Source organism: Procambarus clarkii, chromosome 18 (assembly GCF_040958095.1).
Source record: "Procambarus clarkii isolate CNS0578487 chromosome 18, FALCON_Pclarkii_2.0, whole genome shotgun sequence".
Classification (NCBI taxonomy): domain Eukaryota; kingdom Metazoa; phylum Arthropoda; class Malacostraca; order Decapoda; family Cambaridae; genus Procambarus; species Procambarus clarkii.
The window spans coordinates 25,243,819-25,268,609 of record NC_091167.1 but is presented as its reverse complement, the minus strand read 5'-3'; the positions used below and the strand labels follow the sequence as shown (position 1 = coordinate 25,268,609).

Below are 24,791 nucleotides of genomic sequence, written 5' to 3'. Positions count from 1 at the left end.
TGTGTTAATTGCCACACTTTACACTACATCGTACAGGACATAATCCTGCTTGCAAAAGCAGGTGAGTGTCTGTATGAAGGAAACCAGTGACTATGGGCTTGTGCCGGGCTGCGCGCGCACTCACTACGGGCACTTCAGAGGTCAGTCACTGGTCCTTAATCTAACAGATAAGTTTATAACGAGGCACACGGTAGAAAAATATGAGTCCAACATAATAACTACAATATAAATTGATGGAAATGGTGAAGTTGTATGTCTTAGGTCCCTGGACCTTAAGGTACAGTCCCGTTCATTCCTGACTCACAGAGTTACGGGTTCGAATCCCGAGCGGGACAGAAATAGTTGGGCGCATTTCCTATCACCTAATACTCCTGTTCACCTAGCAGTAAGTAGATACCTAGCAGTTAGTCAGCTTCTTGTGGAGTTGCATCCTGGGCGGGGTCAGCATTTCGACCTGGGGGGGGGAAGTACTTGACATAAGCCTAATGTGTATGAATACACTCTGGCTGCCTGTCTGGCTGACATATTTATTATTAATTATTAAGTACAAATAATGGGGGAGTGAGTAGCACAAGAAAAGAGCATCAGGGCAAATGGGGGACCTTTGACAAGCCGCTGGCTTCCTGTCTTCGTCGAGGCCACTGGTATTAGTGGTCCCCAGGTAAATTCAGGTAACTACAGTGTGAGTTTGAAACACAAGGTAGGGAACGATGAGGATGAAATTAGTTACTTTTTGGTCTTACTTTTGAATAAGGCATAAGTTGGACAATTTGTTCATTCATCTGCGAGTGAGTTCCACAGACTCGGTCCTTTTATATGCATGGAAGGGGAAGGGAACTATCAGGGGGAAAGGGCCAAGTCATTACGACTATATAGCACTGGGAAGGGGTCAGGATAAGGATTTTGGGATGGGACGGGGGAGGGAGGGAAAGAGTGGTGCCCAACCACTTGGACTGTCGGGAATTGAACGCCGACCTGCATGAAGCGAGACCGTCGCTCTACCGTCCAGCCCAAGTGGTTGAGCGTTATATGCATGGAGTGTTTAAACAGATTTAGTTTGACTGCGCTGACCTATATAGCCTGCATAATGAATGACCCAAACTAGAGATCAAATATCGATGTGCTTTCTTCTATAAAATATACTGAAAAACGCTGTGCAGGATTTGTTCAGTGTTATTTTTGTTATTTGCAAACAAATATTGCAAATATTTTTTAAATATTTGTTTGCTTATTTATTTAGTCTGCCTTAATAGTAAGGTGCTCTGTGAATGTTGAGGCAGCGGAGAGTAAGCGACCTCCTCGGTAAACATTGTGATCATTTTCTCCTCCCAGACTGACTGGCTGCCGGTAATTACAAGGTCACGGCTTTGAGCCACTTATAATCTTAATTCACAAACACTCTGCATTCTCTCGTCTCGTGTGTAACAACTAAATTATTAAAAGAAGCTTTAAGGTCTCTGTCAATGCTTGTCTTGTATCCTTTTTCATTTTTTTTTTACAGGAGCATTATTTCCATCTTTTTTCATGTCATCATTACGGTATATTATAATCACATCTCTCCATTAGTTTGTATTGTGTATACTGTATCATTCTGGTGATATAGGTTAGTGCACTTAGGATAAACTAAGGGAGAATTTTACTTTCATGAGTATGAGTATCCTTACATATCCTAAGAATTTTGGATGAATTGGAATCTAGCTATTCCAGTGGGCCTAATTCCAATGTACTTTATCACCAAATCTTTATGACAGGTAAACTAAATGATTAATTGTTCACATGATTCTCCATTTTGGAAAACCCCTGCACTGCACACCTGTTTTTGGCAAAAACTTCACAGTGCAATTGTTAATGACATATTTTTGTTGCTTTTATAAATGTTCAGGTAAAGTTAATGTCAAAATGTTTCCAAACTCAACTATTTTCATTTTAAAACACAAAGAGTGATGAAAACATTAAAAAAAATCAAATATAGCCTAATTAAAAAAAAAACGGACAACTCTCAAAACAGCATTTGTCGTTTGGTGCAGTGCAGTGGTTAAGATGGGTCGGTCTCCAACAGTGCATGCAATAGCAACCTGTAGCGCAGTAGTAAGTGCAGTTGGCTGACAACTGACTGGGTTGGGTTAGATTCCCAGGCAATGCAAGATGTGTGGGCACTTTTCTTTACATGCCTATGTTCACCTAGCAGGCTTCCTGTCCTTGACAGTGGGAATCCAAGTTACCCTATTTTTAACTTGCTCCTTAGTGGTAGCCACACTTTTCAGAATAATTTACTTATCTTCAGTTATGTTGGTCAGTAAACATAAAGTAAAGAGTGATGTGGAAATGGGGTGACACATCTTGTACTTCCTCCGTAACATCAGATTATCTTTCTTTCACATTAAAATTTAACATGCAGCTCAATTCAATAACTCAATTTATGTACAAATAATTGACAAAAATAGTGATTACTGTATTTAGGCCACCAACGTAATATGAAAGCTTATACAGTACTGCAAATAAACTTGTTTCTGGTAAAGCTCACAGGTAGTACTGTATTTCACAACCTACTCCTTTGCTACAACTCTGTTCTAGACTGCCCTCCAGGCATAGCTTCAAACATTGGTGACAAAGATAGAATTGCATTTAACAATAACAGCAGGTCCTTGGTACCATGCAATTACTGTACCTTGTGATGCTTTTGAGGCTCAACGTCCCCGCGGCCCAACCCTCGACCAGGCCTCCTCATTGCTGGATTGATCAACCAAGCTGTTGGATGCTGCTGCTCACAGCCTAACGTATCAATCACAGCCTGATTGATCAGGTATGATCCAATCATACCCGAGTTGGTACGCGATAACCTCATACAAACAGGATGCCTGACAGCTGAGTGGACAGCGCTTCAGATTTGTAGTCCTGAGGTTTTGGGTTCGATCCCTGGTGGAGGCGGAGACAAATGGGCAAAATGTTTCTTTCACCGTGATGCCCCTGTTACCTAGCAGTAAATAGGTACCTGGGAGTTAGACAGCTGCTACGGGCTGCTTCCTGGGGGTGTGTAATAAAAAGGAGGCCTGGTCGAGGACCGGGCCGCAGGGACGCTAAGCCCCGAAATCATCTCGAGATAACCTCAAGAAGATACAGTAAGCAATTACAAAATGATAGCAGAATTTTTTACACAGGTCTTAGTTAAATCAATTGTATCCATATAGATGTATTATAGCCATATATACATCAAGTTGGTATAAAAATTGGACAAAAATAACAATATTCAACAAATGATGATGATGACCACGTGTTCGGTTAAATACATTAAGATTTCTAAGAATGACAACTATTTAGTAATATGAAAATGTAATACAATATCTGTATTTAAATAATGTAAAGCACCACCATTGTGTTTAAGATTGGTTCTTATTACTGGCGTAGCAGTTGGGTAGGAGGGATTTACTTCTTTTTTGGGGGGTTGGATGGGGGGGAGAGAAAAACAGTACAAATTTTGTTTTCATAGCTTTTTAAATGAAGTCTAGTTTGTTTTGATGTCACAGCACAGTTACCACTACATTATTGCCACCAGGATGATATTTAAAAATCTTAATAAATACTTTCAAGATGATTTTACATAGTCTATGTGAGACCAATACTAAAACAAACAGCACTGGCATAGTACAGTATTTACATCTCATGAAGCACAAAAAGAAACGTGAAAAGTACAGAGGTTTGCAATATGACTAGTACCTGAATTGAGAGAACGTAGCTACTGTATAACGATAGGTTAAAGGAACTTGGTTTCATAACTCTAGAAGAGAAAAGGAACTTAGGGAATATAATTACTACATACAAAATATTGAAGTTAATAGACAAAGTGTACAAGGACAGCACAGCCTCCTTAAATTGAGAGAAAATTTGACAAGAGGACAATGGTTAAAACTGGAAACACAAATGAATCAAAGAAATTTTAGAAAATGCTCCAGACTCGACTTCAGTAGTAGATACAATACAGAACTTGAATGTAAAGACATTTAAAATATACACCAGGCACAAAACACTGCTTTGGGACATACAGAATTACATTTCAATTCCCTGTAGTCACAGACAGGTGAGCACCAATGCAACCACCAGCACGACAACTACTTCGACCACATAAGTACAGTATAGCATTTTAGTAATCCCTGTACAGTACTGTGTAGTCATTATCCCAATAAATATTTCTTGTTTTCAGGGTCTGTCCAAGAAAACCACAAGTCACTATGTCCGAAGAAGAGCAGCAAGCAAAGAAGGTGACTGAGGAAGTACCTGACCCAGAGCTTGATAATTTGTTGAATGGTTAGTGTTGCTATAGTTTTACACACACAATTGTTATTTGTTCATTGATATATAAAGATAATCTGATTTCTATGTGTAATGAAAGGGAGGGGGCGTCAGAGGTAGAACTACTGGACGACGTAGCCCGAGTGCATGGGCGAATTGTGTGGAACCCTGGTTCGGCTTCAGTGGAACCCTTGGAAATCTTAGTGGGTGCAGTTATACCCCAGGTTGCAATTATTTTACTATGTTGTGGCATAGTTGACTAAAGCATGCCTGGGAACATCCAGTACATAGGTACGAACCTTCATCATGGCTCCTGTGAGTTTGTTCATTGCTACAGTTTTCTCCACTAACCAGAGAACACTGCAGTATTAGACTGACGTACTGTTTATATTATGGCAATGTTTTTTTCATTTTTTGAGGGGAAGTTTATTGCATTTCTAATTTCTTTTATCTCCTATTTCTGTGGGGAGCTGCTATAGCTCCCTGGAGCTATCGGGCTAATATGTGATACATTAGACTGGGGTATTAGTCAATAGAGTTTAGCCTACCGGGGACCACAAGCCAGAACCTGGCCCCCCTCAGAGAAGTGCAGGGAGCAGTGGCCTTGGAATATCTCTATTCCAGAGATATAGAAGATATCTCTACCGTATCTTGTTCTTATTTTTCTGGTGTCCCTCTAAGATTTCTTGTTATAATGGATGTTATCTATGACACTCTTGTAAATGGAGTATTATTTCATTATGCATCTCCAGCCAAGTTTTACATTTACTGTAGTTGATGAGAAAATTTTGAAAACAATTTATTGTTTTCTTACCTGTTGAGCATAAGAGATTGCACTGAGTGTAGTGGCCCATGTGACACAGCTTCAGTTTACAGCATATCCAACTTCACCCACTCATATGTGCCTTAACCTTTGCTTCAAACAATTCCAGTGACCCCACATAAATTGTTGCCTTACAACCTGTAATATGAAAAAATCTACAATTTTATTATCAAACCAATTTTTAACCAGTTCTTTTCTAAATATTTATAAATTTGTTACATTGATGCATACTTCAAGGAAATTCTAATTAGTGTTGTATTTAATAGATGCTTTACAAGACTTCAATAAGCCTCAACCCATCAAACCAGTGCCAGGTGCAGACTTGGCATCAAAAGTAGCAGCTTTGGGAATACAGGCAGCTACATCAACTGGATCAGATGGGGCAGCTGGCGATGTTTGGACGGAGGAATTCATTCAGCAGGCCACAGCACAGTTTGAGCAGACAATGCGGTCATTAATGGAAAAACAACAAGGAAGTGAGCAATGATTTTTTTTGTCCTTTTGCTGCTTCTCAAACTTTTTATCTCCATCTCACTTGTTTAATTCACACACACACACACACACACACACACACACACTCACAATGACTGCTAATCTTCTTGATGATCATCTTAGACCCTTAAATTGACACTAATACAGTATACACTCTTTACCAGTAATTTTGTTCAACATGACCAAACGAGGACCCTCTCCTCAGTCTTATGATTTACGAACTTTTGCACGCCATATCTTTTCATGACACAACACAAGTTTTTAATTTTGTCCACTTCTACTGAATTCAAAATATTTTTGTATTACTATTTATTGTTATGCATTGCAATTTATCCAGGTGGACAAGCAGATAAACCTGGTGGAGAAGCTCCTAAGGAAGGTTCACATGAAGAACTGCCACAAATTGATCTGTCTGCCATGTCAGCACAGTTTGCCCAGTTTGCTGAAGCTGCTAGCAAATCATCATCTGGGGCCCAGCCTGCTGCTGACTTCATGCAGTGTATTGATGAAACAATGAAGCAACTTGGCCAAAATAATGAACAACTTCAGGTATTTTACTTTATTGTTAAGAACCTTATTTTGGTAATCAGCAATATAAGTATGAACAATTTTAACTAATTTTTTTGTCTCTTCCTGCCTCATTCACTTCAGCATTCATTTCAGAGTTCTTTTCACTGATGCTGTCAGTGAACCATATATTAACCGACAGTTGCCTTGTTATCTTGAGTTTTCGGGTACAGTACCTCTTTTGGGGAGATTCGTTTCACATTGGTCCTGTTTTGAGTAGTGTTTGGGCATTTGTTGCCGTTGTGAAACATGACAGTATTTAGTATGTCTTGGTTTTTTAAATAAGTAATTATCAGAAGAAGGCACCAAGCCGGGAAGACAATGTTGCATGGTAGTCAGAGCCTATAGTTGAGTTGGTGTTTGAGAGTTGCATTAAGCTATTTCATTCTTTCTGTAGCTTTATTAGCTCTTTCTCATCCCTTAGCTAGGTTTTGGCATCATATTTGCCTGTTGACTTGTGTGTTATGCACAGTTCAGTATTTGTGCTTCTATGATGCTTCTTGTGCCTACCAATTTGTTGTCAACTACCATTTTAAGCTGTCATTGCAATCAATCATAGCTACCTATGTGCTTTAATATACTGTACCTATAATTTTCTCTCATCTTTTTTTTTTTTTTTCATTCCATGTAATCTGTTATCATTTTTTTGTCTATAAATTTTGCAAGTATTTACCTCCTTAAAATTTTCTTAGATTAAGGACCTGCCCGAAACGCTGCGCGTGCTAGTGGCTTTACAAGACTGTAATTACCATAATTGTATCCTCACATTCCTTATGTACATTCTTGTATATGCATAAATAAATAAATAAATAAATGATGAATGGTGCACAACAAATTACCCCATCTAGTCCAGAGCCAGGCTTTGCTGCTTGCAGTTTTCCAGGATGTTAATGAGTATTTTTGGATGGTGGTAGCCATTTTTAGTTACCATCATCATTCCACCTGTTTGGTTCAGGGACTTTTTAACCCTGAGGTGTGTGTGATATTTCATTGCTAGACATCTGTGCTGGTCAAACCTCTCTCTTGAGTAGGAGCTTGTTTACGAGCCCTCATCTCATGCTTCAGGCTTTTACGGCCCTCGACTATCACTGGTGTGAAGGTGGAAAGTTCCTCTCTATTTTATGAAGAGTAATTTGAGGCCCTGGTATGGGATGCTTTAGCTAAATCCAGGCCAAGGCCCAGAATGAGCAGTACTGCCAGAGCATCCCTCTAGGAAATGATAGTGTAGGGCATGAGTTGGCTCCCTCAATATCTAGATAAAAAAAGACTTGGGGGAGAGAAAAAGTGACATAGGAAGAATGGTGGAGCAAGACACTGGAGGCATGCTTGCTAAGCCACCCCATAAACCTGACACGATCTGGCACAACTCCACCAGTGAAGAATGACAGAACCTGGAAGAGTGTTTTATGGACAACCTCAGGTGTAGGAGGACAGAGACGGGAGATAAGGATGGGCCAGGAACCAAATATGAGCTCGTGATGAAGATGATTGAAAATTCATTAACGTTGACGCAATTGACAAGCATCCTGATGAGAAAACACAAAATGGCTCTTGTTGGTGGTAGATGAGATGAAAAGTGTCCAATGCATAAGCATCATGAATGTGGAGCAGATCATGCAGGTCGGCGTTCAATCCCCAACTGTCCAAGTGGTTGGGCACCATTCCTACCCCCCCTCCCCCGTCTCATCCCAAATCCTTATCCTGATCCCTTCCCAGTGCTATATAGTCGTAATGGCTTGGCACTTTCCCTTGTTTTTAAATTAAATTTCAAATTTAACATTGGATTAGCTCAAAGTAACAATAATATCCTACAAGAAGATGTGTTCATGCTGTCATGCAACAACTGAGAGAGCAACCTTTTCCTGCATCTCTGTATAACATTTAAGCCTAAAAATGTATCATAGTAATCATTGCTTCCTTGCCACTATGTAAAATTAACGACTTTTGTGATTTTGATGGTGAGGTCTATCCTTTATTGGTTCCATTGATATGTAATCATTACATGATAATAATGCAAATAGTCTTTTGATGTTAATAAAAAATGATGTAATAGTCTTTTGATTGTTAATTATTCATAACATTTCCAAATTGTGTATCTGTATCATTATTTAATTAAAATTTCTTTCAGAATTCTCCAACAGCATCAGATCTCAATAAAATGTTTGAAAACCTTGGCTTAGCAGGAGGTGAAGAGGCTGAGGGTGCACTGGGCGGCCTCTTCCCACTGATGCAAGTCATGCTCGAAAACATCCTCTCGAAAGAAGTTTTGTATTCACCTATGAAGGAAATTGTTGACAAGGTCAGGAATGTTTGGATTGTTTAAAAATATTTATATCCCACTTTTACAGAGCTTTACATAACTTGCAATATTACATAGTCTTGGTAGTGCTGTTGGCTTTGTTCTCGACTCACAATTTGAAATCCCGGGTTCAAATCCTGGGCAGGACAGAGATGGATGGGCACGCTTGCTATCACCTAATGCCTCTGTTCACCTAGCAGTAAATAGGTACCCGGGAGTTAGTTGCGGAGTTGCATCCTGGGAGGGTCAGTAGTTCGACCTTGGGGAAGGGGGGTCCTCAATATAAGCTCATGTGTATATGTATATACAGGCTGCCTGTCCACGACAAAATTACAGTTACTGTATTATTATTATTATTATTATTATTATTATTATTATTAGCCACAACTATGGCATGTCTTTATACTGTTGAACAAAGGTCCCTTATATTGTGTGTATATATATATATATATCAACCTGTCCTCAGGGAGGAGATCCCCTCAAAGGAATGGATTGGGGATGACTACATAATTTATGCTATTATCTACTCGCTATCCATGGTTAGGTTAGGTTAAGGTTTGGTTAGATTAGATTGCATTATGTTTGGTTAAGTTAATATGATGTATTATTAATGATAATGTGAAATATGGAATTCAAAAACTATTTCAGCCTGCACGTAAATTCTGCTCACAGAAAACCAAATTCTTCAAAGAAAACGTTTTCAGCATACACCTTTTCTGTGGGGAAGCCCCGTTGGCTCCCTGGAGCTATTGGACTGATATTAGCTAATATAAGTATGGGGCTTCAGTCATATGGAGTTGTCATGCCTACCGGGGACCACTAGCCAGAACATGGTCCCCCTTAGAGAGGCACAGGGAGCAATGGCCTATGAAACTTATGTATGAAAGTATTCATGTCTGCCATCGACCAGGGTTGAGCACCCAGAAAGGTAGTCACTCCAAAACAGACCCTTCCTGGTAGAAAAATTGCAACCTCAGACAGACAGAAACAAAGTCTGAGTTTCTAGACTCAGACCGAGTCTAGAAACTCCCCCCAAAGAAAACAAGCTAACAAACAATGTGTTATCACACCTCTCGCCGCTCAGTCGTGTCGATACCCCCCCCCCAGGAGGGAGGTCCTGACCCACTAAGCCAGCTGCAGACCATTAGTTTGTCGACTGAAGTTAAACAAGGTGGATGTCTACTCTGGTCTCAGTTACCTGACAGGCTTTTCACCAAGGTGGTGGTTCCTGCTGTGCATTGGTGCCATGACTAGAAGTGTGGCACTAAGGGCTGTGTGCACTTGGGGCTCCATTCCCTAAGTGCCCTGTGAGTACACCCATTGGGTCTCGGGGTTATCTTCCCTGGGTCTTTCGGGCTCCCACTCCCATAGAGGTAGTGGTTGCTTGGCTTCTGCCTCGCCCTTGGGGTCAGCTTTGGTCTTGATGCTTTTGTCTGACCCTGGGTAGGGAGTGGTTGTTGCTGGTTGGCACACACTGTGCTGCATTGCTTGCATTACTGCAGCAGCCGTGCCTCTTTCTGGTCCCCTGGGTTGTGGTACTTCCTTGGGGTTCTTTTTCCTACTTTTAGTTTACTTTATTGCCTGTTGGGAGGCTGCCGGGTTTCCTGTTAGGTGATACCTAGGTTCAGTAGGGCAGTCCTCCTCTGATCCTCTGAGGATGCTCACCTCACAGAGGCCAGTTTGCCCAGATAACATACAAGGTTACAACTGGCTTTGGCAGCACCAGTGCCTGGACATCCCGTAGGAATACATCCCCCTGCGACGGGCTTTCGGAAAGTTTCCGTGGGTTATTGATGCTTGGGGTGCATTGTGTGTTGAGTCCGGTTACAGCTTTACGCCATTACCTTCATGCCTCGGCTTCTGTGTCTGGGGACGTGCTTTAGGTTGACCCTGAATCCCTTGTTCCCTGTTCCAGGGCTCGGGTTTCTCTGGTCGTCCGCAGGGTTATTAAATCTCGCCAGCCTGCGGTCTACCCTCGTGCCCATGGTGTTCGGAAGTTCGCAGCTTTGGATGCTGTGTTTGGAAACATGTCTTGGGCTGACATTAGAGCACGGGGGTTTTGTAGATCAAACAGGGTCCTGGTTGCCTGTTATCTTGTTAATGTGCTGGGCCCTCAGCAGTCTTGAGTCAGCGGTTGCTGCCAGTTGTCTTTTCTTCATTATGAGTTATGCGGTGAAGCCGCCTCCCAGGTAAGTCCCTCTTTACCTGCTCTTTTGGTAGTTAACTCCAAGGAGAAGACGGGGCTTCCCCACAGAAAACCGGCGTTGAATATAATGAAACGCCATTTTCTGGATAGAGCCCCGGAGGTGGTACCCGTTCACTAGACTATATTTATTAATTTGTTATAAATATGTGTAAAAGCTATATTCTCTTTTAATTGAATAATGTATCAAGTTTTAAATTTTATTTTTGTCCCCAACAGTACCCTGACTGGCTTGCTGACCACCGTAGCACTTTGTCCGAGGAAGATTTCACACGATACAATAAGCAGTATGATATTATGAAGCAGGTGAGGGCATGAACTTAGTCCTATAAGAGAGTAATAGAGTTAAGTTTGTGAACAGAAATTATAGGTGATTGCAAGAGTAGATGGAGATAAGTTACAAGTAAGTCATCTTTGTAAGTACAGTAATAGAAATATAATAGCACTCACTTAATTCATTATTCATATACAGTATTCAAATTTGTTACATTATTAATGTATAGCACATGTTCTAATTTTGTAAGTACATACTGTATTCTCAAAGGCTACACTCTGTGCTAGGAATATTCATACACTTGTGAGTAAATGCTTTGGACACTAGTGGTATATAAATCTGAGGTATAGGTTCACTAAGAAAAACAAGTATTGGTCTGTACTCAGCCCTAATTGATCTAGGTTAATGCCTGTCATAATATGTAATGAAATCTCTAGGTTAAGCTAATAACAGTTGGCATTTGCTTGAAATACAATTAAAAATGTAGAAATGTTTATGAAATAGAATTAAAAATGTAGAAATGTTTATGAATAAATCGAATGAGTTAGTCTTAAGTATTAGGAACAAATAGGCAGCTCATCACTTTAGCAGAGGTTAGCAAATGAGTGTCTTTGGCAGGTTGTAGAGCTGTACGAGGAAGAGCAGGAGGATGACACAGATGAAATCAAAGGGCAACGGTTTGAACGTATCATGCAGAGCATGCAGAAAGTATGTACAACACTTTTTGTTTTTCTTAATATTGTACTGGTATTTTATAGGATTCATGTTAATTTTAAATAATTGTAACAGACACAGTCTGGTGATCAGCTCATTGTTTAACTTAATTATAGGTTGAGTTGAGGGCTTATTATTGTATATATATGCTCTTCAGGATCTTTCACCATGGAAGTAAAGGTGGAAACATTTCTTGTCTTCATTCATACTCCATTTACCTTTCATTGGCCATTTAATTGTAAGCTGTTCCCATGTTGGGTGGTTTTGTTGTTTATTTTCATTATCTATTGGTATACATGTTATGTCCACTTATACCTGTCCTATGTATATGCATGTACTCCATAATACATATATATGCATATACAAAAATGGCAAGGAAAAACCCATGAACCCAGGAGTGACAAAAGTGGAGTGAAACAGGTGACCAAGCACCAACATACCCTAAGCCAAGGAAAAGCTATAGAAACAAAAGTGGTAGAAGTCTCTGGGAAGGAGTTAATGTTGCTTCTTAAAACAAGACCTGTGGAGGACCTCCCATCCCCAGTCTGGAACTGACCAACAAGGAAGCTGGAGACCGTGCAGTGACCTGCAAACCCATAGCAAGCCCTTGACTTGGAAGAACTTGAGGGAAAGTGTAAGCCAGCATTAGAACTAGAGACAGAACACATGGTCACAGCAAATCCCCCAAAACTAGTTAACACTAATCCACTCTAACCAGTGGGCTCTGCAGAGGGGTCAAAACGCAATGCTTTACTGGAGACATTGCATAGCTATCTCTAAGATGCCAAGTAAGATTTGGGTATATATGTCTGAAACTTCTATGGGTCATTTCAAGCTGGATTGAGCATAATTTCAACCTGCCTCGAGCAAGAACCTAACCATGGGAATAGTAAGAACTTGCTTTAGGAAGCAATCAAGTGAAATAGCTCAGAAATGAGATACAGATTTGGTTATTTGCATGTTGCCTAACAGTAGACACTGGGTACTAGGGGTGTAAATTATCATTAGGTTAATGGAAATGACTTATTGATTAGTTGGTAAAATCAAGCACAATGACCTTTTACACTTCATGTATCCAGCCTCTACTGTAGGTGGAAGACAACTGGTAAATGGTAAGTTTAGAACAAACCCATTTTTAATATAAAACTGTACATAAGAATGAAGGTAACTGCAGAAGGCCTATTGGCCCATATGAGGCAGCTCCTATTTATATCCACCCAATTTCATTCATATATATGTCTAACCTATGCTTGAAACAATCTAGGGATCCTACTTCTATTATGTTACTCGGTAATTGGTTCCACAAATCAACAACCTCGTTACCGAACCAGTATTTATCCAGGTCTTTCCTAAATTTAAACTTATAACAAGTATACCCTTTGTTTTGTGTTGATACTTTTAATACCCTATTAATATCCCCTTTGTTACTCCCATTCATCTACTTGTACACCTCTATCATGACACCCCTAATTCTTCACCTTTCTAGAGAATGTAAATTAAGCTTTGTCATTCTTTCTTCATATGACAGGATTCTAATTTGCCGGATTAACTTTGTCATCCTACATTGTTTGCATTCTAGTGAATCTATATCCATTCTATTGTATGGGGACCAAAACTGAACTGCATAATCTAAATGATTCAATTTCACATTATTGGGGCCCTAACCAGAGCAAGATATAGCTGAAGAATAACACCAGGTGTTTTATTACTAACGCTTCGAGAAATAAATCCCAGTGTCCTATTTGCCTTATTACGAACATTTATGCATTGATTTTTGGGTTTTTAAATTCTTGCTAATCATAACTCCCAAGATCCCTTTCACAATCTCAACATCATCTAGCTCGTTTTTCATCATTACTCATCATTACCTAATCTCAAAACCTCAAAATAGTAAATTTATATAAAAAAACACAGCATGTGTTGGCCATTCTGGTTTCATGCTGGATAAGAATTTCAAACTCCAAAGAAATTTTAAGTGATGATAAAGTTATTAGAATTTATAAAAAAAAATAGCTTGGAAAATATAAATATGATGCAATAAAAATTAATTATATGATCAAATTAATTAAAAAAAAATAGAGAGCTATATTATCATTCTTCCCATAGCTGCAGGAAATGGGTCAGCCTCCACAGGAGCTTGTTGGTGAGATGGGTCCTATACTAAATTTTGATGAGGCTGGAAATTCAGTGCTGCCGGACATGTCTACACTCCTTGGGGCCGCCGGTTTCCCCGGAGGAGCAGCGACCACTGATGATCCACGTCCAGCAGGAGCTCCAGACCAACAGGCACCAGGAGAGCAATGTACTCTCATGTGATAGGGGTAGTTGCAAAATCTGTACCCTCATGTGATGGGCACAATAACTGTGTTTACCCTCAAGTAATGGGTACAATGACTCTGTACTCTTGTGATGGGTGCAATGACTGTGTATCCTTCGGATGGGTACAATGATTGTGTATCCTTATATTGAGTACAATGACTGTGTCCCCTTATGATGGGTACAATGACTACGTTTACCCCTCATGTGATGGGTACACCGACTACAGTACTTTCTAATTAGTCTATCTTTATCCTTTGCTGCCATGTTCCTTCTAAAAAACATGCTAATTAATGTAGGAAATTTCTTGATTTTAGAAAAGTACTTCACAGTTTTTAGAAAGTTTAATATTTGCTGCTCTTTAGAAGTTCAAAGCTTCTGAGATTATGTTGAATAGTGGTAGATGCTTGCATATATATATATATATATAGCTTTGGTGTAATTTAAATAATATTGAAGAGCAGTCTGATGCTTGTGGATAAAATTTTTTTTACTGGATTCTTACACAGATATATTTAGTAATTATTGTATGTAGCTATTTGTTTAAGTGTTTCGTAGGATTTTCTTTTTAACTGCTATATTTTCAGTGCCTCTGTCCATTTGAAAATTACCCATCCTTGAAAAGATGACCTTGTATGGAATCTTCTCAAGACAAATATTTCAGATGCCTTGCAAAATTACTTTAAAAAGAGTTTCTTGAAACACCTGCCAAAGAATTTCCATTGCCAACACGTTTCCTACACAAGCAAAGCAGTCATGGTTCGAGTCCACGGAGAAATGAAAATGTATGAGAAGAATAAAGATTGTTTGAAAAAGCATTTAAGAATTGGAGACCTATTAAAAATCACAAGCAAGATTAAAGTGAGAAAGATAGTATTAGAGGGTAATAGTATTCATTGCAAGGGCAACAGCACAGTGGAAAAAGTGTTGTTCACCAAGACCGCTCATGTGATTATTAGTCAAAAGAAAAATAATATAAGAATATGCCTAAAAGCACATTAAACCTATGTTATGCATCTGATGAATATTAGGATTGTTTTACATGCCTTGGTCACTATGAAAGTCTATTGTCTCCAGTAATTAGAATGGTAAAACTGGTCATAACATGCCAGGTTCACTAACCACAATTGATGGTTTGCCTTTCCATGCTCATTTTTCCCCCAAAATTGTGATTTATTCAGTCTTTAATATTAGCTTGTAAATAGAGAGCCACACACAAATGTTTATATAAAAATTTAATTCTTAAAACTGATGCTTCATTAATTTTAATATGCTCTATCCTACATTCATGGATATTTGAATTTTTTATGCAGTGGAGCACAAATTATGATGAGGGTTGCTAGAATATTTACTAATTTTCATATAATCTCAGAAGCATCTTGACATATACAGTGGCTGGCATTTACCCAAATGTAGTTCAAGAATAAGAGCTACACTTGTGGTGTCCTATCTTCCCTATAATGTTTGTCACATGACATTTAGAGGCTTCAAATAGTTTTATCATATGTTGCCCTATTATTTAAATTGTTCCATCCATATACCACTATTTGTAAACGAGTATTTATACAAGTTTTTTTGGAACGTTTTGCTTGAGTTTATGTTCTATTCTCAATGTTAGATTAAAGAAATGAATCCTATTCTGTTATATAATCTTCAAGTAGTAGATTCTATATATTGTTTTGCTTATTGCATGCGTTTTATATACTGTATATAAAATTTTACTGAGGTGTGTGAGAAGATGGTTAAAAATGTGTGGAAAAAATTAGTTATGGTGGGTGAAATAATTAAACTGTGTGAAATGAATGCCAGAGGGCCATGTTAGATTCAGCCAGAGGGCTGCATCTAATATGAATGGATGAGAAATAAAGGTGTGGTATGAACATGAAAATTCAAGAATTAGTTCAGCAAAAATTGACAAGTTGAGAAGCGTGTGTGGTGCTAGGGCATTAGATAAAATACAAAATAAAATGTGTAGTACAAAAGTCAATAAAATGTAAGATTTAAATTAAAATTGAAATAGGTTTCATATAACTATATTTCAAATGATAATGTAGTCAAGCAATATTGTTCAAGACAACTTCAGCATATATTTTATGTAGACATCACAAAAACTTTTCACGTTCAGAGTAAAAAAGTGTACAGTATTACTTTTCTACCTGTATATGGGTAATAGTAGTCAGAATGTACACTCAAATACATGCACAATTACTGTACCGAAAAATACATATACAAATGAATATACAGTATACTCATAAACATAGATACAGACTATAGACAGACATACAAATAGGTTAATTATTTACATTCTTGGTGCAAGTTTCCTGCAGTATATTTATCCAGAATATCATCACTCTCTCTATTGACACGTCATCACTATTTGCTCAGGAACAGTCCATATCACACATGCATCAGTGTTCACCCACAAACATAATAAGTCAAAGAGCAAAATCTAAACATACTTCATACTCTATCATACTATACACCTTTTTTCAATACAGTAACACCAATTTTGTATTCCTGGTAATATGTTATTTGTATTCAAGTCTGAGCCATGTGTACCGAGAAACTCCAAGCAGTTTGGCCTTGTTTTCCAAACAAATATCAATGTTTTGACTTCTGCTTGTACTAGCACATTCCTTATTTTACTTTTTTGTTTATTTCATGATTAAATTAACATTCAATTTATATAAATTTCTGATCTTTTTGTAGCACATTTTTCCAGGACATTAGCTACTTATTTAAACATGAGATGACATCTACATGACATCTATCAACAAATATAATGCAACCTTCTCTGTCTTGCCACACTGTACTAATGAGTTTATTAGACAGAATGTCTCCTATAAGGTAGACTAGCTTGCCAAGATGCTTTACCTCACTTAGAACATTAAAGATACTGGTCTGTATCCACTATTTGGCCTAGGTATAAGAATGGTTATAGCTCCCATTTCTGACAACTTTCACTGCCTTGTGTTAAAAGAAAAAGTAAGGGTCTAAAATATTGATCCCAAATAAACAATTAAGAATGTCATGTTCACTTCTTGAACATTTTCTCTACTTCTTGTTTTGAGTACATCACCTTTTAAGTATTTTGAAGGGAAATAATCAATATCTTCTTATCAATACCTTCCATACTGTTATTTACCTTGGAGTGGTGAAAAGGAAGTCATGTAGTGCGAGTACAATATTATTTGGATTCCTTATGAAGGTTGAGCAATTGGTATCAAATATCACAACTGGGTAAGAAAAGAAAACCTTACATGGTAAATGCAAGCAGCACACTTGAAAGATTGGGGAGAGCAACCACAGATGGTTTGAATGTTGAATGAATGGGAGACTGGTAAAGAGTGTACTGGTGTTTTAAATGAATTTAAGGGTAAGAGAAGGAAAGTGGGGACAGGAAAATATATGGAGACATGGTGGGTGTAAAGAAGCGAGGGAACTATCAGGAGAAAGCATCAAGCCATTATGAAGAAGCTTGGAGTGAGTGTAAAAGCACATGGTATGGCAAGGAGGAAGTCGGGTTGCTTGGCAGTGTACAATGTATGGCGATTCAAGACCACTTTAGAGTGACCGTATGAAGTGATGAATATGACTGGAGAGTGGTGGTAAATGTTTATCCGTGATGCTATACAATAGTGTGAATGATACAATGAATGGAAGTGATATTTGTCTTGTTTAAGATCTACAACCTTTCCTAAAGTAGTCATCTTTTTTCTGGGCTGATGCCTCCCTGCCCCATAAAGTGGGAAACACTGTAATGATGATGAGTGTACATATTTGTCTTGTATTATTATTATTCAAATTTGGACCCAAATCTGCAGCCATTGTATTAACAATTTCACTGTCAAATTTATATAAAAAAGTAACATCTCATGTATTGCAAACATTTTCACTTTCAGATAATAAAACCAAATATTGCTTTACTTTTGTAACAACAAAAGTGCAATTTTTATGAAGCAAGACTGATATTTAGCTGAAGAATGTGTTCTTAAAAATTTATGCAGATAAAATTTTCCTTCCATATCTGTCTTGTAATCACATTCTGAAAGTTATATAATTATTTGATGATTTTACATTTTTCGTATTTCTGTAGTGCTATAATACTTGTGGAGTGAACCTTCTACATGAAACCATGAGTGGCAGTTTTCTTTATCAAATTATTTTTCTTTAAGAGGACCAGATAATAAAGTGCATAGTTACATCATTTTTTAAACATAATCATTAGATTTACTAAAAAAAAAATAGCATGATAAAAGCTAGAGAATAATTTTGTTGCCAAGTACTGTATACAGTTAAAGAAAAAAGGAGGCGGGGCTTTATGAAACTTGAGTGAATTTTAATTTTGGATAAATATTTAATGACTGAAGACATTAAGTGGTAAAGCTTTTTTTTCTAATCAGTGGAAACATTTGAATTTATGTACATTTAATTAAAAGTAGAAGGCAGCCATATCACTTAAGCAAAAGTTATTATAACCAAAGCCTCCCTCTCCTAGCAAAATGCTTACATCTTGTGCCCTTATTCTTCTCACGGAACAGTGCAAGCTCCAATAGCTTACAAATGTTCCTGAATATAGTAAATTTTATTCTTATAATTAGAACGAAGCTTCCTTACAGCAGTATTACAGAGCCTTGCAATTCTTTTAGGAATATTCTGAAGTGTTACCTTATTATTTTGTTTAGAATGTTCTTAAATCTGCTCAAGAATGTTGTATGATCCAGCCTCTTCCTTTCCGATTCCTTCTTTTGGTAATTAATTACTTCCTTTGAGATTGCTAGTCATGTTAGAGACTTCTCATGTGTTACTTAGTTGCTATAAGATTTTGTAGATTCCATTATTGAATTACCAAAGTGATGAAGTATCCTACCATTAGTAATGTGCATTTTTTTTTTATGTTCTACCGTTATGTGCATATATTTATTTAAAGTTTAATAATTTGAATCTTTACTAAACTATTAGGAAACACAAATATGTAGAATCAGATAAATAAATTGAAGGATAATACACCAAGGATCCTCTGCACTCTGTACCTTTAAAGTTATGCTTGGACGGAATTTAAACGAGACCCCTTCTAATGCATAAAAACTGTTGCATCTAAATTTGAATTTTAGGCATAGAAATTGCATTTTTTTTATCTACAAACCAATAGGCATTGTGTATACCAAAATTATATACCAATTTTTAAACCACTGCATGCATTACAGTTGATGACGGTGCCAGGAACATGCTACTATCAGCTTTCCACTCATTTGTGTAATGGTTTGTAACCAAACTAGAATGGAATCCTACAAATCATTTAGATTTCCAGTTGGCTTGGCTTTGTTAAAGTAGGACTTTCCAAGCTGTTGATGAGCAGAGAACAATATACAGTAGTAATCAATTACATCCAGACCATAAAAATATGTACTACTAAAATCTCTCTTTTACTCTTTCTGTATTCAGAGTATATGTACTGAACTTTTTTCACATTTCTATTGTGATTTTCACTTTACAGGAATTTTCAGTTTAAAGTTAGGGGTAATTAATTAAATATACAATAAATATGGTTCATTTAATTGAAGATTCAGCTTACAATATAGTATTTACCAACCTTTCGCATTTTTTTTTAAATAAGCAAGATATTAAATGGAAAAAGCCAGGCCATTTCTACTGCTTATAGAGTGGGTCTTGGTCACACATGAAAATCCTCCATACTCATAATCTTTGTTTGCAACCAAAGCAGTCAAGCTCCTACACATTTGTGCTCTCCAGGATACATTTTTAGTTTTGGGATTTCAGGCAACATGAAATTTAGTATAATTATTTTGATAATTGTGTGCAATTTCCTAAATTTCACCTGCAAAACAAGTTCTCTTGGAGATATGGTCCACCATACCAAAGATTATAGATGGCAATTATAATGGAGTGTCAAGTTATAAAATAATTATTAACTTTTTAAGTATCCGTCTTAAAAAAACGACAAAAAACTTGGAATTAGCATTCAACAAGATTGTTATAAGGGTTTAAACTTAGTGCAGTAACTTGCATATGCAAGTACAGTATTGACAAGGTTAAAAAAAAATGACTTAATAGTCAAAGCAACATAATAGGTGTTGGTCTTTGATTCTTATATAGTGTTCCTTGCCTCTTTAATACGGGCGGTTCCTTGTGTTGCACGTTAAGCTATCCTCTCAAATATTAAAATGTTATTAAGTGTATTTTGTTTTCAGCTTTGAAGTTGTAATTTGTACATAGTGTAAAATAAATTTTTTACACACCTTATGCACTATCATTCCCATATTAAATTATTGTAATTATGGCTTATGAAAGAAACTGTAATGTTTATAATTTATTAATAATTCATCATCAACTTACTATATGTGAAAATACTGTATATACAAAGTGTCTTAATATACACTATTCAGTGGGTTCTTCATCAGGAATGGTCTCTAGCCCCTGTAAAAACAAAAGCATAAATGAGAGTCATACATACTAAATCTCCAGTACATGTGGCATATGCCATTATCCAAGCATTAATATGCCCATATGCCAGGATGGTTTGTCACACATTGCTTTATTAATGTTCTTCCACAGAAATGGTCACCCAGTTACACTTAAAACTAGCATACAGTACAGTATATTCATTTTTGTTTGTCCTTCATAGGCAAGGTTGAGAAAGCTGTTGTACTATGGAATACAGTATAGTAGGTTATGGAGCACTGTATTACAGGTGATTACAGTACTATACAACACTAAATTTTTCAACATACATAAAATCTAATGTCAGGCAAATTATTAATATTTAGAAAATTAACTACAGATTGAACATATAGGATTGAACAAGGTGCACAGATGCAACTACAGGAGAAAAAATAAACAACTCACGAGTGGTCTAAAAGGGTTGCCACTGAGGCGCCCATCCCTCAAGAACAGAAATCTTTGCCGTTCATTTACAAGCTCTCGCTGGTAGATCTGCATGATAAATATAAACACATGATTAAATTATTTCCAAATAAACAAAGTTTATTAATAAAAATGAGAAGCTTAACTTTGATGTGTTTTGATCTTAGCAGATAAAAAAAGATACCTCCTAGGCCAGTACATCTCGGAATACAAACCGATTGATGTAATAATAGTGAGCGCATGAGTATAGGGAATATAATATTATTAAAGGGAATATATGAGTTTAGTTTAGATTGGTGTAACGAGTGCTGGGTGCTGCACGAGTGAAATATAGTGGTATGGTGTAGATATTATTAGAGATATCAATATGAGTGCAAAACGCAGACAGGAAATGTCAAAGTAACCTGACTTGGCCTAGCAGAGAAATTTCCCACTACCTGCTTTGGTAGGAGGAGGAAGGCCACAAGAAAAGGCTGCATTTGATATGAACAAATGTAAGTACAGTACTACCTATGCATCTCTCTCTCCAATTGTGGATTATGATGATTTGCTATATAATATTTAGTTTTAACCATCAAAATAATTAAAAAGGAAATATTGAAACTGAAATTTGTTATGTAAATGTTTGTAGTAAATTTAAATTAATAATTAAATGGGTAAATAACTTATGAGTTAGGCAAGAATACCAATTGTAATACAGTACTAGCTTAACATTTGTGGACAATAAATGGTAATACAATAACAAGTTTTACCCTTGAATAGCAGCTAACTGCTAAGAAAAAGGATTGCGAATAAGGGAATTGCTGTAATACACTTTAGCTTCTAGACGAGATTAGGTAGTGCCAATGTTTAATGGGGTTCATCTAGATGAGTCAACAGCAGTTCTTGGATGTTGTGATTGTAACACGGGTACGGAGTAATGGCTCTCTCTTGTCCACTACCCTGCCCGTAAATTAAACTTAACCTTAAGACCCCAGAGCTAGCTCTCAGCTAAGTCCACACCACGTGATCTCAGGTGATTGACCACCTTTAGATTCTACAGACACGTAACGTCGAATTAGGTTTTCCTAGCAACTCAAGGATATTTGTTTGCTGCCACCACCAAACCAAAAACCAATGCCATTAATTGGGGTTTGGGCCAATTAATTAACCATTAAGCCTTGGGGTAGGTTATCCTCAATATCATGGAACGGGAGGTATTAGTTTACGTTAAGTGTGGAATTTAAGTACATACAAGGGAATGTATTTAATTGTAAGAGGGGCTAGGCTTGCTCACAATATGGTTGAATAATGGCTTAGCCCAACAAAGCAGACTCGTGGAGACCACGGCAAAGACAATCGTGTATAAATTGGAACAATTCAAACATACCAATACTATACTAATTTAAAACAAAGTTTATTTATAAAAAGCTAAGAAAATGTAAATAAAATAAAAATTACTCCCTAATTTAACACTTCCTAACTTATTATTCCCTACTGAGGCAAGAATGAACTATTTACCTCTACTAAACTCTCAAAGCACTTTACCATGAAATTTCTAAGTCCTGCTGCTGCTGCTCTGGCCTTCAGAGGTAAGATGGTGACCTACCAGAGACTTGATCCACACTGACTGGCCTCTCTGTCTCTGGACAGTGAAGCCGACTAATATCAATCCGCCCTGCTTCCCAGGTTATCAATTACCAAGCAAGGGTTAATTTAACTAATCTTAAATTTTCTAGCCAACCCAAAAGGTTGAATTATTATTAAAACTGGTGGTAAATAAATTAGACATCTTGGCAAAAGCTATATCCAATTACAATATTGGCTAGTGACCTGCATTTTGTACTTTATGAATTGAATAATATGGGAAGTTGTGGTATGTCGGACGCCTTACCCTTGACCCAGGTCAGGTCGAGTACGCCGTTTGACGAACTAGTACCCTCCCTACTGACATTACTTCCTTTGTGCCAGTATACGGACTCTGATCTTTTACTCTACATACATGTAACTTAACATACATGCTTAAAAACCAGGTTAGTTATTACTGTAATTATTGTATTTATGGAATAATTCATTACTTGTTGAATTAAAACAAAAGACACAGCCATCTTGTATTCTACGTGCTAATCCTTAATCTCTGGAGAGTTGACCCTTCCTAGCTTCTCAGGTAACGGGTACCCTGTGACTGAGTTGTACCCACGTGGTTCAAATTTGATGTCTGCTTTCTAATAAATAATTTCTACAAAAAAAAAAAAAAACTAGTTTGTTACATGTGTATATACTTGAGGCTTGTATTGCAGTCCCTCCAAGGTTGACCTACTCGCCACCCCCAGGCTGCGACCCCACGACAGTTGCCCAACTCTCAGGCACCTATCTACTGCTTGGTGAGAAGTGGCATTAGGTGAAAGGAAACTTGCCCAAACAGTTCTATCCCACCTGGGAATTGAACCCAGGATTCCTGATTGTGAGTCAAGAATGAAGCCAACTGTACTTTAAGACTGAATGGGGGGAAGTAGTGGTTCGGCACGAGGGTATGGTCGTTGCCTTGTTAGAATCTGACCAGATTGTCAATTGGGTTAACCCATGTGTTGCGTTTCCACAATGGTCGCCCAAGTTAAAATAGGTGAATGCCCCAAGAACATCGTTGAAAACATCTTTATAACTTATTAAACCAAAAATGCAAAGTTTTTTAACGTTAGGTTAGGTAAGGTCAGTGTTTTACTACTGTGCCATGTGGACTTCATATCTATGGGGAAATTTTGAACGTTAAAATTGGCATTTGCCGATTTTAACTTGAGCAACCATTGTGGAAATGCAACACATGGATTGACCCAATTGCTACATGGGTCAGATTTCATTATGGTTCGAAACAAATACATTGTAGCAAGGTTTTTATATTATCAAATAATTACAACATAAGTTGACAGTGGTAATTACACTGATAAGAATATACTGAATGTCTTAAATACTAATATTGGGGAAGTGGGGTAGTACAAGATAGTGAGAGTTTGAAACACAAGGTAGGAAACTATGAAGATGAAATTAGGTACTTTTTTAATTTACTTTTGAACAGTGTATAGGGTTGGACAATTTTTTTAATTCACAAGGGAGAGCATAGTATGTACAGTACTTGCTTTATCTAGAAATCCAACAATCTGTTTGTAACTCATCTTTTATGTACTTTTACTTAAATAAACATTTATGTATTTATTTTTTATTATTCATACTATGTACTCAAGTACTGTAATGTAGTGGGGGCCATGGGGGGGGGGGTTGAAGGCTACTTTTATTTATTTATTTATATACAAGAAGTTACATTGGGGGTTAACAGAGAATATAGAAAATAAGTTGAATTAACACTCTTGTACAGCCACTAGCACTACCACCCACAATGGGTACGGCTCAAGACCTTCAGAACCTCATGTCGTACTACGCCACTGTTACTTTTAAACAAACTTAACCTAACAATATATCCATTCTTGACAATTAGAAAATGAATATTTGTGAAACGGCCGAGACCGACACGACCAAATGACAAGCTCTCTACGGCGACTCCTGCAACCCATCTTGGTCTTATACTTACGTTGTTATACACCAGCTTATGGATTAAGACATTTGCTATAGCAGGAACTCCAAGACACCCCGCGACCAGAAGAAAGCTGGGAATTATGTTGAACCACATCTTGGAACGACCCTCAGACGGCTGCTGGAGTCAGTGTTGCCAGGTCCAAATTGCTGAAAGTAGCGAGCTGACGGTCAGAAAGTAGCGAATTTGTAATAAGAGTAGCCCAATTATTTTATTAATATTATTTCTGAACACACACACACATATATATATATATATATATATATATATATATATATATATATATATATATATATATATATATATATATATATATATATATATATATATATATTAGTATATTTTGGTAGCAGTCTTTCCTGTAGA

General features: G+C 37.3%; 2 protein-coding genes across 3 annotated transcripts; one reads left to right on the top strand and one right to left on the bottom strand.

Annotated features, from left to right (window-relative positions):
• The first annotated feature begins 1,220 nt into the window (after positions 1-1,220).
• Pex19 (peroxin 19) lies at positions 1,221-20,237 on the top strand. 2 transcript variants are annotated; one of them, XM_045736547.2, is made up of 8 exons: positions 1,221-1,347; positions 4,199-4,302; positions 5,377-5,586; positions 5,940-6,151; positions 8,298-8,468; positions 10,891-10,977; positions 11,564-11,653; positions 13,766-20,237. In XM_045736547.2, the coding sequence occupies exons 2-8, from the start codon at positions 4,227-4,229 to the stop codon at positions 13,973-13,975; spliced, it is 1,056 nt and encodes a 351-aa protein (XP_045592503.1). In that variant the 5' UTR covers positions 1,221-1,347; positions 4,199-4,226; the 3' UTR covers positions 13,976-20,237. The 2 variants fall into 2 exon arrangements, with proteins under 2 accessions (XP_045592503.1, XP_045592504.1); XM_045736548.2 differs by having other exon boundaries at positions 1,315-1,453.
• A 56-nt stretch (positions 20,238-20,293) lies between these two features.
• ND-MWFE (NADH dehydrogenase (ubiquinone) MWFE subunit) lies at positions 20,294-24,582 on the bottom strand. Its single transcript, XM_045736550.2, has 3 exons — positions 24,423-24,582; positions 20,843-20,929; positions 20,294-20,413 (listed from the first exon to the last, which is right to left on the bottom strand). Exons 1-3 carry the CDS (start codon positions 24,519-24,521, stop codon positions 20,375-20,377), a joined length of 225 nt encoding a protein of 74 aa, XP_045592506.1. The 5' UTR covers positions 24,522-24,582; the 3' UTR covers positions 20,294-20,374.
• Between the last annotated feature and the right edge of the window lie 209 nt (positions 24,583-24,791).

Bases quoted from the DNA above. Each gene is read 5' to 3' on its own strand.
- Pex19 (XM_045736547.2), top strand. From the start codon at position 4,227: ATGTCCGAAGAAGAGCAGCAAGCAAAGAAGGTGACTGAGGAAGTACCT. The intron at 6,152-8,297 runs GTATTTTACTTT...AATTTCTTTCAG, and splicing joins AAAATAATGAACAACTTCAG to AATTCTCCAACAGCATCAGA. The intron at 11,654-13,765 runs GTATGTACAACA...TTCTTCCCATAG, and splicing joins TCATGCAGAGCATGCAGAAA to CTGCAGGAAATGGGTCAGCC.
- ND-MWFE (XM_045736550.2), bottom strand. From the start codon at position 24,521: ATGTGGTTCAACATAATTCCCAGCTTTCTTCTGGTCGCGGGGTGTCTT. The intron at 20,930-24,422 runs GTAAGTATAAGA...TTTATCATGCAG, and splicing joins ATAAGCTGGTGTATAACAAC to ATCTACCAGCGAGAGCTTGT. The intron at 20,414-20,842 runs GTGAGTTGTTTA...TTGTTTTTACAG, and splicing joins GCAACCCTTTTAGACCACTC to GGGCTAGAGACCATTCCTGA.